Source organism: Temnothorax americanus, unplaced genomic scaffold, assembly GCF_048541705.1.
Source record: "Temnothorax americanus isolate GAGA-0224 unplaced genomic scaffold, ASM4854170v1 Scaffold110, whole genome shotgun sequence".
In the NCBI taxonomy this organism is placed as follows: Eukaryota; Metazoa; Arthropoda; class Insecta; order Hymenoptera; family Formicidae; genus Temnothorax; species Temnothorax americanus.
This window is the reverse complement of record NW_027509243.1, coordinates 217,122-229,600: the sequence shown is the minus strand read 5'-3', so window position 1 is coordinate 229,600 and position 12,479 is coordinate 217,122. Positions and strand designations below refer to the sequence as shown.

The 12,479-nt window shown below is 40.3% G+C and overlaps 1 protein-coding gene across 1 annotated transcript; it reads right to left on the bottom strand.

Annotated features, from left to right (window-relative positions):
• Positions 1 to 7,854: 7,854 nt before the first annotated feature.
• On the bottom strand, positions 7,855 to 11,806 carry LOC143908657 (uncharacterized). The gene has a single exon (XM_077426408.1). The coding sequence runs from the start codon at positions 11,733 to 11,735 to the stop codon at positions 9,921 to 9,923; it is 1,815 nt and encodes a 604-aa protein (XP_077282534.1). The 5' UTR covers positions 11,736 to 11,806; the 3' UTR covers positions 7,855 to 9,920.
• Between the last annotated feature and the right edge of the window lie 673 nt (positions 11,807 to 12,479).

Below are 12,479 nucleotides of genomic sequence, written 5' to 3'. Positions count from 1 at the left end.
CGATTTTGTTTACGTTGCTGTTGACGGACAAAGAAAGGTACCAAATGAAAAAATTAGAGTGTAAGAAGTCTTATATAAAAAATAAAAAAAATTAAAAAAAAGAAAATATGAGAGTGATAAGTACGTGAAATAAGCGGAGAGGGAAGAGAAATTGGAGGTGGTGACGATTAGATATTAGTACAGTAGAGAAAAAAATGGAATGAATTAACGGAGAGAAATAGTGGAATGGGATAAATATTTTAGAATAAATATAACGGGAAATATATTAAAACAACCTGGCTTCGAAGCGCGGATCTAGCTCGCGGCGGGCCTGGGTTTGAAGGAGGTGCGGAGAAGCAAACTGGTGACGAGGTTAGCAAAATAAAGGCGTGTCTCTGTTAACAGAAAATAGTAGAGTTTATTCTATAACAAAGTACACTCGCGACATTTACAACGGGTGTATTTCGCTTTAACTAGATTCGCTCGCGTGTGTTTGCGCGGTTTCCGACGGTGGGGCGTGCGGGTGAGACGCTGTTGGTTTGGTCGCGGGCGGCGCGGAAAACCCGCGGTATGTGCGGGGCGGAGCCAGCGCTTTTCGTTAGCCTCGTGGACCGGATCCCGTGGTGGTAGGTATCGGTACGGGCGGTGCCGGTTTCCCGGTCGGCGCGGCCCGGAGCGCGGAAAAATGGCGCGGGGCGCGGCGGCGATATAAACCGCGAAGCGCACGGATAACGCGGCTGAGGGTCAAAGCACATGACATGGCGTAGCGATCTACGACAATCGTAGTCGTGGACGTAAGTAACGCACAAGCTTTGGCGTAGTGCGTTATGTCGTATGGCGAGTGATGGTGAGGTACGAGCAAGCTGCCAAAACCAAAGGTGAGTACTATCCTGATAATTTCTAAATAAATTAAAAGTAATCGTCAAATTTAATTGTTAAAAGTAAAATTTTTACTAATTAGGCTGTAACAACCTAATTATGCTGTAATGATCTATTTTTGTTCTTATATGTTAAATGACGAACAATGGTAATTTTAGGTTAACAGCAATTTTTCTTTATATAAGAATGCTTTAAAGAACGCTTTTTTTCTTCGCTTGCTCCTTGCTAATTTATGAATTTTTTTAAGATTATTGTTTAAATAAAATTGTACATGGTAAATGGTAATTTTTAGGTTAGCGGCATTTACGGATCAACGCCCAATGTACTGACGATACTCGACGTCGCGCTGCTACCCTTACCATAATCGTTATTGCCTATACGCGCGCTGGAAGAACGATACACCATTGCAGCATGCCGCATTGCTGCGGCAACGTGCGGATGCTCAAAAGAAAATCAAGTCGATTATGAAGCACGTAAGCAAGGAAACGATCAAGCTAGTCGGCTGGTCAATAGGCAAGCTTACACACACCTCACCGGGTGTATTATTCGATTATTGTCTCATACAGATCCAGTTGTATGACAACCTGATAAGTACGTATAGAATGTGTGCCTTCTGTCATTATAATCATCTTCGCAAAGGAAAATTGTAACATGGTCATCGTATTGGATGCCAGGACCTGTCTTTGACTCCTTGAAATACTTGACAAATATCTCGTACGATGTGTTAGGATATTGTCTTGTAGAGGCATTAGCGGGTGCTGACAGGGATAGATTTAAACACGATGGCACGAGTATATCTTTGTGGCTGCAATCTCTGGCTTCGCGCAAGCTGTTATGGCATCTGTCGCTCAGTCTGTCAGGCCATTACACCTTCTAAAAGTTTGGGAGGACATATCGCCGCAGTTCTTAGACACGTTTTGGTCTCTATCGATGTACGATTTGTATGTGCCAGGGGAAAGTTATCAAAGGAAAATCAGCAAATTGAAGCAACTTGCAGCAAATTGAAGCAACTTGCAAACCGCCGATTCCAAAGACATGGTATGCCAAAGATGGTGCACTTCATTGAGAGAGCAATATAATCGTGAAAAGAGAAGGCTAGAAAATCAGTTTAGAAGTGTAGAAGTATGTACTATGTCAGTGTAGCTATGTACTCACCGTAGCCCAGGTAGTCAGTCGTCTTGGGGATATCAATAATAAATATTCTCTTGTTTCGTATTGGATAAACTTCAGGACTACGGTGATAACAACTTCCCATAACATATTTATTATTGATATCCCCGGGACGACTGGCTACCTGGGCTACGGTGAGTACATATTCTGATAATTTCTATAAATAAATTAAGTGATATCTTTTTGTGCTTCTAGAAGTGAAAAACAAGATAAAAAATAAAAACTATTTCTTATTATTAGTACTTAATTGGATGTGTACATATAATTTGCTAACGCGTAAAAAGAAACAAAAAAGATAGCTGCATAGGCGATGGCATACTAGACCTATAAATCAAATTAGAGCACGACATGGGGATTATGAAAATTTATTTCAAGAATTAAAAAATGATAGTAAAATGTTTTACCGCTATACCAGAATGACACTTGAACACTTTATGAAGCTTCTGGAATTAATAGCACCACATTTAAGGAAAACCAGTAAACGTGCTCTTGTTCCAGAACATAGACTCATAATAGCTCTCAGGTAATAATTTCAATGTATACGATCTTAAAATAATATTTGATATTGCACTTTTGTCTTAAAAGAGAATAATTTGTTATGTACACAATATAAATTTAATGTATTATTGTAAATATCTTGCTACAGGTGATTTGCCATTATCGATAGCGATGGCATTTCGAGTCGGTGAATCCACTGTTAGAAATATAATAAAGGAAGTTGGTCTAGTATTGATTAAAGTATTACAACCGATATATCTTGCTTCTCCTGTTGAGGAAGACTGGAAAAAATGTGCAGACGGTTATTGGAATAGGTGGAATCTTCCTAATTGCGTTGGCTCGGTAGATGGAAAACACATAAGGCTAAAGTGTCCTCCAAATTCTGGGACTTTATTTTACAATTATAAAAAATATTATAGTATTGTTTTAATGGCAGTGGCAGATCATTTATACAGATTTACCTTAGTTGATATACGGGCTTATGGAGGTAAGCCTTACAAAAATATAATTATTTATACTTTATTATAACTAAATACGTTAAAAATAAAATATGTATCTGATTTATTGTAGGAAACAGCGATGGGAAAATTTTTAGTGATTCTCAGATAGGATTAAATTTAAATAATGAGCAGTTAAATCTACCGAAAGGAACTATTAATCTTCCCGGTAGTACTTTGAAGACATTTGGGTTTTTTATTGCTGATGACGCTTTTAAACTCTCAAATAGAATCATGAAACCCTATTCTGGTAAAAATTTGAGTGATAAACAGAAAATTTGTAACTACAGATTTTCTAGAGCACGCAAAACTGTTGAAAGTGCCTTCGGAATTCTTGCCAATAAATGGAGGATACTTCATACAGCTATTTGTATGCTACCAGAAACGGCTAATATAATTACTACAGCTTCGGTTTGTTTACATAATTATGTGCTAAAGGAAGAACAACGAAGTGGCTATAAATTTTACAGTAAAGAAATAACTCCAGAAAATAATATAAATTAGGTAAAAAATTATAATTGAGTAATTGGTGAATTATATAATTATTAAGTGGATATTTTATTTTTAAATATTTGTGAATAAACATTGTAGAATCCAACGTGGTTTCCATTATCAAATGTTGAAGAATGCAGTGGTAACGTCAGAGATGCTCAAGATCAACGAAACACATTATGCGAATACTTTGTTTCTCCAACTGGAGAATTGGCGTGGCAGTACGACTTTATCCGTAAAGGTGTACATGCAGATAATTAAACTTAAGTGTAAACATAAATAACTTATCTATGTTCAATTCGATCTGTAAAAAACAAGATTATTATTGTAATACGCATCGTAAAAATAAAATTATTTCTTACTAACATAAACTTTGCCATAAATAAATAATCATACATCTTTAGAATGTAATTATTTTATCACAGAATAGAACATTAAACTATACAGACATTACTTTGAGTAAACAATAAAGTAATAATTACGTTTCTGGCAATGGTGTTATTAGAAAATCCATCATCATTTTCAAAAATTGCTGTTAACCTAAAATTACCATTGTTCGTCATTTAACATATAAGCACAAAATAGATCATTACAGCATAATTAGGTTGTTACAGCCTAATTAGTAAAAATTTTACTTTTAACAATTAAATTTGACGATTACTTTTAATTTATTTAGAAATTATCAGGATAGAGTACCCACCTTTGGTTTTGGCAGCTTGCTCGTACCTCGCCATCACTCGCCATACGACATAACGCACTACGCCAAAGCTTGTGCGTTACTTACGTCCACGACTACGATTGTCGTAGATCGCTACGCCATGTCATGTGCTTTGGCCCTGAAGCGGGTCGTCGGCCGAGACACACTCGGCGAAGACAGAGAATGCCGGAGGCCCTCTACCTTCTTATCCGGACAGCTTCGGGTGATTCGGATAACTGCGGAAAGCTGGTCGTTAGCCAAGACACACTCGGCAAAGACAGAGAATGCCGGAGGCGCTCTACCTTACGTTCGGACTGGCTTAGTGCGGGGATTCAGGATCGGTGTTGTCGGGAAGACGGATGATCGGGAATCGCGCTCTGTGCCAGCGACGCCGGGCTTATATACGCGTCGCGGCGGCGTCGTTGCGGCGTCGCGGCGTGGTGGGGGTAGCGACGGCGATCGCGAGCACCGGGACGGTGCGGCGGAACGATCGGTGGTTACAGCGTCCCGACGCTACGATCGCGTTCGGCGGTGTTCGGCCGCCTTCGGCACCGCTCGGCGCGGTGAGGCGGTTGCCGCGTTAAGTCCGTTCGCGGACTTCCTAACATTACATGTCAAAACGGTTAAAAATATGCTGGGCACACCGTGCCCGGTCTTCACCCCGCGGGTGGTCGGCGGGGTGGCTTCGGCGAGGTGTTTGCGCCGGAACGATGCATGTTCGGGGGTGCATCGTTACAATATATATAGACATGGGTGGCGCGCGCGTTAGTGCAGTGTAAAAAGTAGTTAAGTGTAAGGAAAAAAATTAGAGCCGAGGAAGCGAAGTGTGATAAGTCTTATGCGAGAAGTAAAAAGAAAGAAGAAAGCAAAATATGGGAGAGACAAGTATGTGAAGGGTGGCGAGGTGAAGGGAGAGGTGGCGAATGGACATTGGTACAGTGGATAAGAAAAGGAATACATTTTAACGGAGAGAAATGGTGATGTGGGACGAGTGTTTTAAGATGAAATGGCACGGAAAAAGTTTGAAGCACGCGCGTAGCGCGCGTGCGTGCTAGTCCATATTTAAAAAAGAGATGTAAAGTCGATACTCGAATCTATTGAAGTTTATTGTTGTCGCTTTTCCGCGACAATGCCGACGGTTCTGCTGATCGGTTCTCTCGCTACGCTTACTTCATTTGCAGTTGTCATCGTATATTTTAACAGTTGTGTGTATCAAGGAGTTAATAGTGTAATAATAATAGCATAATAATAAAGCTAAATAGCGTGCGCGAAGCGGGTGTCTTGTGATGTTTAGTATGATAAATCTGTGATGAATCTAATTGATTATTTGAAGAGAATTTAAAAAAATATAAAGTATGAAGTTAATTTAGACTAAAATTAGATATAAATTTAGACTAAGGTTAGATATACATTTAGATTAAGACTATTATATTCGTGAAAATAAGTTGTTACGTCAGAACCCCGAAATTTAGGTACATTGGTTCGACGGATAGCGAAGGATAGGCTATCCGAGGGAGGGGGTAAAGGAAAAGGAAGACGTAACGAGATCTCTATGGTATCTCGGGTTCACGCTGGAAGGGCGCGTGCCTCGAGTCGAATGCACTTTCCGGGAAAACTCTAGTCGTGGGTCAACGTCCAGAAGGGACGCTATTACGCCTACTGAGAGTTTTCGTGCACTCGCGGTCCTGTTTTCGGTCAAGGATAATATCCCTATTACCGGGGATCGGACCTTGTGCGATTTAGAGAGGTAGTGAGGGGTGAGGTCTTATTTATAAATAAATAAACATTGCGTTTATTTTAATCAAATAATTGGAACATTTATTGTAAAAGGAATAGACAAATATTATTACAAATTAAGGAATCATTATTGTATATAATAATACGTGGAAGTGTGGTGTGTGTGTGTGTGGATTGACATTCGTCCTGGTACAAATTCGGAAGATGGGGGAGAATTTTTATAAAGATCGATATTCTGCTCGTCAACGATACATTTGGTGAGTAGATTGCAAAGAGTAAGTGTTGACTATGTATGCGTGAATATATAAAACGAGGGTTCAAACATTAATTTAATAACATAGTTATCGGAATAAAATATTTAAATTTATTCTAGAGAAATAGTTAGTTATAAATTCATGATTACGTAAGGGGTTATGATTACGATACAATGGTTGATTAGCGATTAGTTATAAATTTATACATTCATATACTATTTCTATAGTAGGGGATGGGGAACGCGGGGAGGATTTCTCGAGTACTTTGATACTCGAGTCAGAAAAGGAGGGAGAGGGTGATCTGTCCCGGAACTCCGCAAGTTCCTCGGAAGGAACTGGAGAGTAGGAAGGTTCAAAAAAGGGGGGGAAGATTCCGGGGTATCGGGGAACACCCGATACGCAAGGGAACAACGGGCAGATGAGGGAGATCGGGAAGAGGGAGAATCGGGGATAGCGAGTTTGATATGCGGAGACTGTTCGCGTGTTAAAAAGGAGGCTAGGAGCTGTTTCTCCACTATGCGGGCGCGCCTGTTCCGAAATAGCCGATTGCGGATAGTTATCCCCAAGGACTTGCGGCGGTGAATTTTCGACTTCACTAAAATTATTTTATGATTTTGAATTTAAAAAAAAAGAAGGAGTTTTAAAGACGGTTTTATATAAATATATAAATATATATACGTGTTCTCATGTATGGTATTCACACGTATATATAAGTATACTGTAGGGATGTATATAGATAACCGAGCGGGTATCTCGGGCTTACTGTTGACGGCTGTGATTGGGGAATCTCTGAGATGACTGCGCCGGATTCTCCCGGAGGTAGGTTCGGCTCGGTTCTGTGATGTGTCTTGACGCGCACAGAATCGACTCGCGACGCGACAGAAATTTAGTTTCACTTGAGGAATACAACTGGATGATAGTTGACAAGTACGGCTGGTAAATATAATTTTAAGACGTCTCGGACTGGATCAGAAGTGAGTTCAAGTGCGCAAAGTCGCGATTTTTATACAAAATTAAGGAGGCGGGATTATGTTTTAATCCGATTTGATTGGGTAGAGTTCTCTTCTGATCGTGACGTATGTTTCAATTTTTCGCCTATCCCGTGGTGACTTTCCCCAAAAATCGTCGTTGCCTATGAGCAATTTTTAATTAGCGGCTATTCATTGGCGAGTACGTTATCATCTTGCCCTTTGACAGTCCCTTCCAGAGTCTTAATTTTATCAATCGTCGCGAGGCGTGGGTCTTAGGTCAAATCTGCGTTTCACGGAAAAGCGTGAGATTAGCCCTTCCGTGACCCGAGAGGTCACCCAGATCCTTATGGCGTTTTTAATTTATTGCGCCCTTTGCCATGAAATTTCGTGATAATTGAAATTTCGTGCTTCATTTCGTAGAATTAGATGGGATGTGACAAACAAGTCTATAATTTGCCTATTTTATTAGGTTTGAGTCTTCTGGAAGGTTTCGTCATTTACCATTTAATGAGCGATGACAGTTGGAATGCATCCGCTTCGTCAATTGATAGCCGCTATTTTATGGTTTCCGTCTGTTTTGTGTGATGAGATGAGTGATTCCACGAAAGAAGGAAATCGTGGAGTCAACAGGACGTAACACCCCCCGCCTTAGACAAATGTTGGGGGTGTATATACACAACATTTGCGGAAGTAAGTGAATTTTGAGCGATTTCATTCTTTCGTCGGTTGATAACTTAATCGGTGCTAAGCCCTAAATAGACTAGAAGACCACTCGTCTCCGAATAGCGCTTATTTCTCTGGTTTTATTTAAAGAAAGAGGAAAGAATTAGGCGACCTCCATAACCCCTTCCTTAATTCCTTCGTCCTTCTTATTTTTATACATACGCGTTACATTCGGATGCGCGTATATATATATATACACATTTTTTTTATGGAAATTACATATACATGCGCCTGTTGGGTTAGTTAAGGAAATATCATGATAAAAAAGGGTAGTTCTTTCTACGTGCACATGTATACATACAAAAATACTTATACATTGACTAAATATGCCGATATACATATATATTATATATATATATTTATATATTTATATATTCTTTAAAAATATATATACGTATTCTTTTATTTGTTTATTTATTATTTTTTGTTGTTTTTTTTTTTGTTTTTGTTTTTGTTGTCTTCTTTTTCCTTTAGAGTTCAGAGATTAAGTTTGGGAAAGAGACGGGAGTCGTAGGTCACGAGGATAGGTTGACTACATGAATGTCTCTGGTTTCGGGAAGTTTATTACGCTTTCCCTTTTTTGTGCCGAGTCTCCGCTTAGGGTAACTATTATTTTACCCGTGTGGTGACCGCTGAGATTCCCACTCTTGGTTTAGTCGGGCTCTGCTGGCCTGACTCTTTGTGTACCCTTTGATATGTGTTGCAGATTGGCCCTTGCTGGGCGCAATTGAATTGTTATGCGTCTCGCTTAGTATGGAGTCATATAAGCTGACAGGGAGAAAAAGAAGGGGGGGCAAGCGCCTAGCAGATTGTTCTTCATGAGATAACTCATGGAACGTTATTGGGTACGTACCGTGGGTTTCAAGATTCGTTTTCTTGCAGTAGATATTTCAAGGAAAGAGGAGGGGAATATATAGGTCCTCTATATCTCTTTTCCCTTTTTTTTTTTTTGAAAGAAGACAACCATACGTTATTCTCTAATGCATTTAACTGTAACAATAATTATTTCAAGAAAGAGAAAAAAAAAATATATATATATATATCCCTTAAGATTTTTATTACCAATTGTTATTAACTAACTATAATTAAAATAGGTGTAATTGCTAAAATTAGGTGTAGAAATATGCTATTATTTTTTTTGTGTTTTTTTTTATATATATACATGTATATATATATTTGCATATATATATAGACATACATATTTGTTTTGCGCGTTTGTTTCTCACCTAGAGAATTGTAGGGTGTGTTTTTGTTATTTGTTCGTCAGCATGCTCGGCGCACCCCATTCGTATCAGCAATTCTTCCGTGTTGCCTAGTTCTTCTTCACTCTCGCGTTCGGGTTTGAAATTAACCACGGCGGCTTCATCTCGGAGAGTGGTACGAATCCGGATCCATCCTTCCCGTCGTTCCAGCAGTAGTCTGGTCAGGTCGTTTACTCTCCGGGGCCATTTTGGTTTTGCTCCAACAGCCTGGATATTTGCAAGCCCGCAGGGGATGGCCTGCCAAGGTAGATTGCAAAATCGGTCTTCTAGGATGTAGGTGTCAAATATAGGTCGCTGGATGACCCGTCCCCAGTCTCGTAAGGCGATCGTGACCAATCCATTTCTTTCGATCTGGTACACGATCCCTCTTTGCCAACGTCTTCCTTCCCGGATGGTTACTGCTTCTCCTGGTAGCACGCGGTCAGGTGGCATATGCAAGGAATTACTCCTGCGCATCATCCTGCGCGTTAGATCGTCAACGAGTTCGTCCAGGTCATCACGCGAGTTTTCCAATTGAACCCATAGGAAGGTGGGGGATTCTACCTTTATGACCTTGACCCTTAGTGGCCCGCGGGTCAAAAGTCGGGGGTTGATACACTCAATTTCCATTTCTATAAAAGAATAGTGACGTTTTGATTTCCCTGCATGTCGTAGCATGTAGTTAAAACAGTAGGGTTGGCGTCGAAGGATACCGATAGTAAGAGACAGTACATTGACCGGGTAAATATAATCTATTGTTGTTATTATTATTATTAGTTTTATTATCCTTTAAGTTCAAGAGTGTAAGTGGAAGTTTCCTTCAAAGGGAGGAGAGGTCTCCCGAATGAAAAAGAATGTCCTGGTCCGTTATTAGTTGTCATGTGAGTTTGTGGCTCAAGAGATTGTCTCTCTTCCTCCGATCTATCTGGAGCAGTGGGTCTTTCGGTGTCAGGTTTCCTTTTCCCTAGATGTAATAAAAGTTGGGTCAAGGAATCCCATATGGCTCCTATCAGGTATACGGACCATCCATACACTGTGTGAAGAGCGTACCCGTGTACGAGAGTATCTAGTATCAGTTTGAAGATTCTTGTGAATAAATATATCCCGATCATTCCGGCGCTAATGTTGCCGAAGATTAAGAATTTGCTCCAGAATTTCTGCCAAGCGGATAATGCATATTTTTCAATTGATGCCTCGTCGATCAAGTTGGCAATGGATCCTCCATGTAACGAGGTTGATTGCCCCATCACTCCTCTCGCTACGGTATTAAGGACCGCAGGTCGCTCGGCGGGAAACATTATATGGTCCTTTAGGTCTTCGAGATCCTTTGGTGTATATATGCCACTGGTAGCTAATGCTCCGGGACTCACATATTTCCAGACGGGCTTAGTCATGGGCTTCATGATGGTGGGTGCCACAGTTTCCACTGGTTTTGGCATAATCTTATACCATGCGTCTCCTAGGAGGTACATGGGAGGTGCAAATGAATTGCAGTTAATCTGTGTCCCTTGTCTTAGAAGTATGTGCGTTTGCGGCGTTAGGAAGTGGGTTCTGTTATTTAGTATCACTGGGAGTTGCTCGTAGCAGTCCTCAGTATGGGTCAATTTTACCTCGACTGGGACGCATTTTACTATGTGGATTACTTCGCCGGCCAAAAGGGCCATATATCCAGGTCCTTTCATAAAGTGGTACGCGAAGATGTCGGGGGACCGTGCAGCTATTGCCAAGGCATTCTGCATTATTTTTAGCTCAAGTCTACATTGTTGTAACAAGATGTTTCTGTACAATTGGTTGAGCTGACCACGGATGTGCTTTTCCACGTAAACGAATTTTGAATTCATATACGTAAAAAGGTCGAGATTAGCTACGCGACCGGTGCCTTTAGCAAGGTTATCTTCGGGTAAGGTTTCCACAATTACTAGTTTGGGATGTTCGGTTCGGATAAAAAGGAATCCACATGTTCGATATCGGCTAGTGCTGGTCAAAGAGAAGACGGTATCTTGAGCATTAACAGTATACATGATCTGGGAACGCTCGTTTACGAGGTCGGTTACCTTTTCTGCGTAACCTCTGTACAACTGGTTATATGAGGTGAATCTACAGGCTTCGTCGGGTATAGGGCTCCAATAGGTACTTCCTCCTTCTATGTCAGTGCATTGGGTGGTACTAAAATCACAAGCTACTCCTGATCTAAGATATAAACGGTTGGTGCTTAGTTTAACATCGGCGGTGTAATCTTGTAGAGTAATTGTAACGGAAGCAAGTACAAGAACATTTGTCCATGATCCGTAAGGGTCTGAATATACTCCTCCGGTACAATCTCCGTCGGAATCCACGACTCCGGCTAAGGTTACTGGACGACTGGCACTTTGGTTTGATTTCAATCCGGTTATGAGAGTGCCTGATATTTCAAAGCTTCCATAGGTATGCATTCGGGTGCAGGCATCTCTGGTGACATCGGCTACGTACGAATACTTTCCATTATGAACGTCTGAGTTGTGAGAAAACATTCCACACACTCTAATCGAACGATCGACTTCAACCTTGCATTGTATTACTTTCACCGATTGGAATTCGGTAAGCTGGAGTAAGTGCATAAAAACTTGGGTGGAGGTGACTTTCGGCAATGGAATGTCACATTCTTCAATGTTTATCAGCGATAAGGTCGTCAAATTTGTGGCTGGAGACCCACAGTCGTATCCTATTATTCCATAAACTTGCCGTATCCATATAGTTATTATTAATATTGTGATCTTTCCTAAGATCTGGGAGTCCATCTGAAAGTTATATGGCCTTATTGGTTGTTGTTGCAGTGTATCCCTTATTATTTATTTACTTATTTATTTATTTGGTTATTTGGTTATCTATTTATTTATTTATTTATCTATTGGTTTGATATGGGAGGTTCGCAATCGGTTGGGGTGTACAACTCGGCTATTTTTCTTGATTTTGATTTTCACGTTGTTTTTATTCAATATTTCTAAAACTTCGTGAGGACCGGTGTATTGGTCTCCGAATTTTCCAGGTTTCGGTCCTTTTAATAGGAACACATGATCTCCAGGTTTAAAGGTTTGAGGATTAATTTTCCTGTCATAGTATTTTTTTGATTTTAATTTGGCCTGAACGACATTTTTACAAGCGTTGGTCTGTATATTATGGAGCTGAGTGGCGAGGTTTATTACATACTCGTCATAGTTGGCTAATTTATCTTCTGAAGACAAGGGTTCGTTAGACGGAATCCTTGCAATTTTTCCGAAAACTAATTCGTATGGAGTGTGTTTCGTCGCTTCATGTACACTGGTGTTGTAATTAAACATTGCCAATCCAATCCATTTATCCCA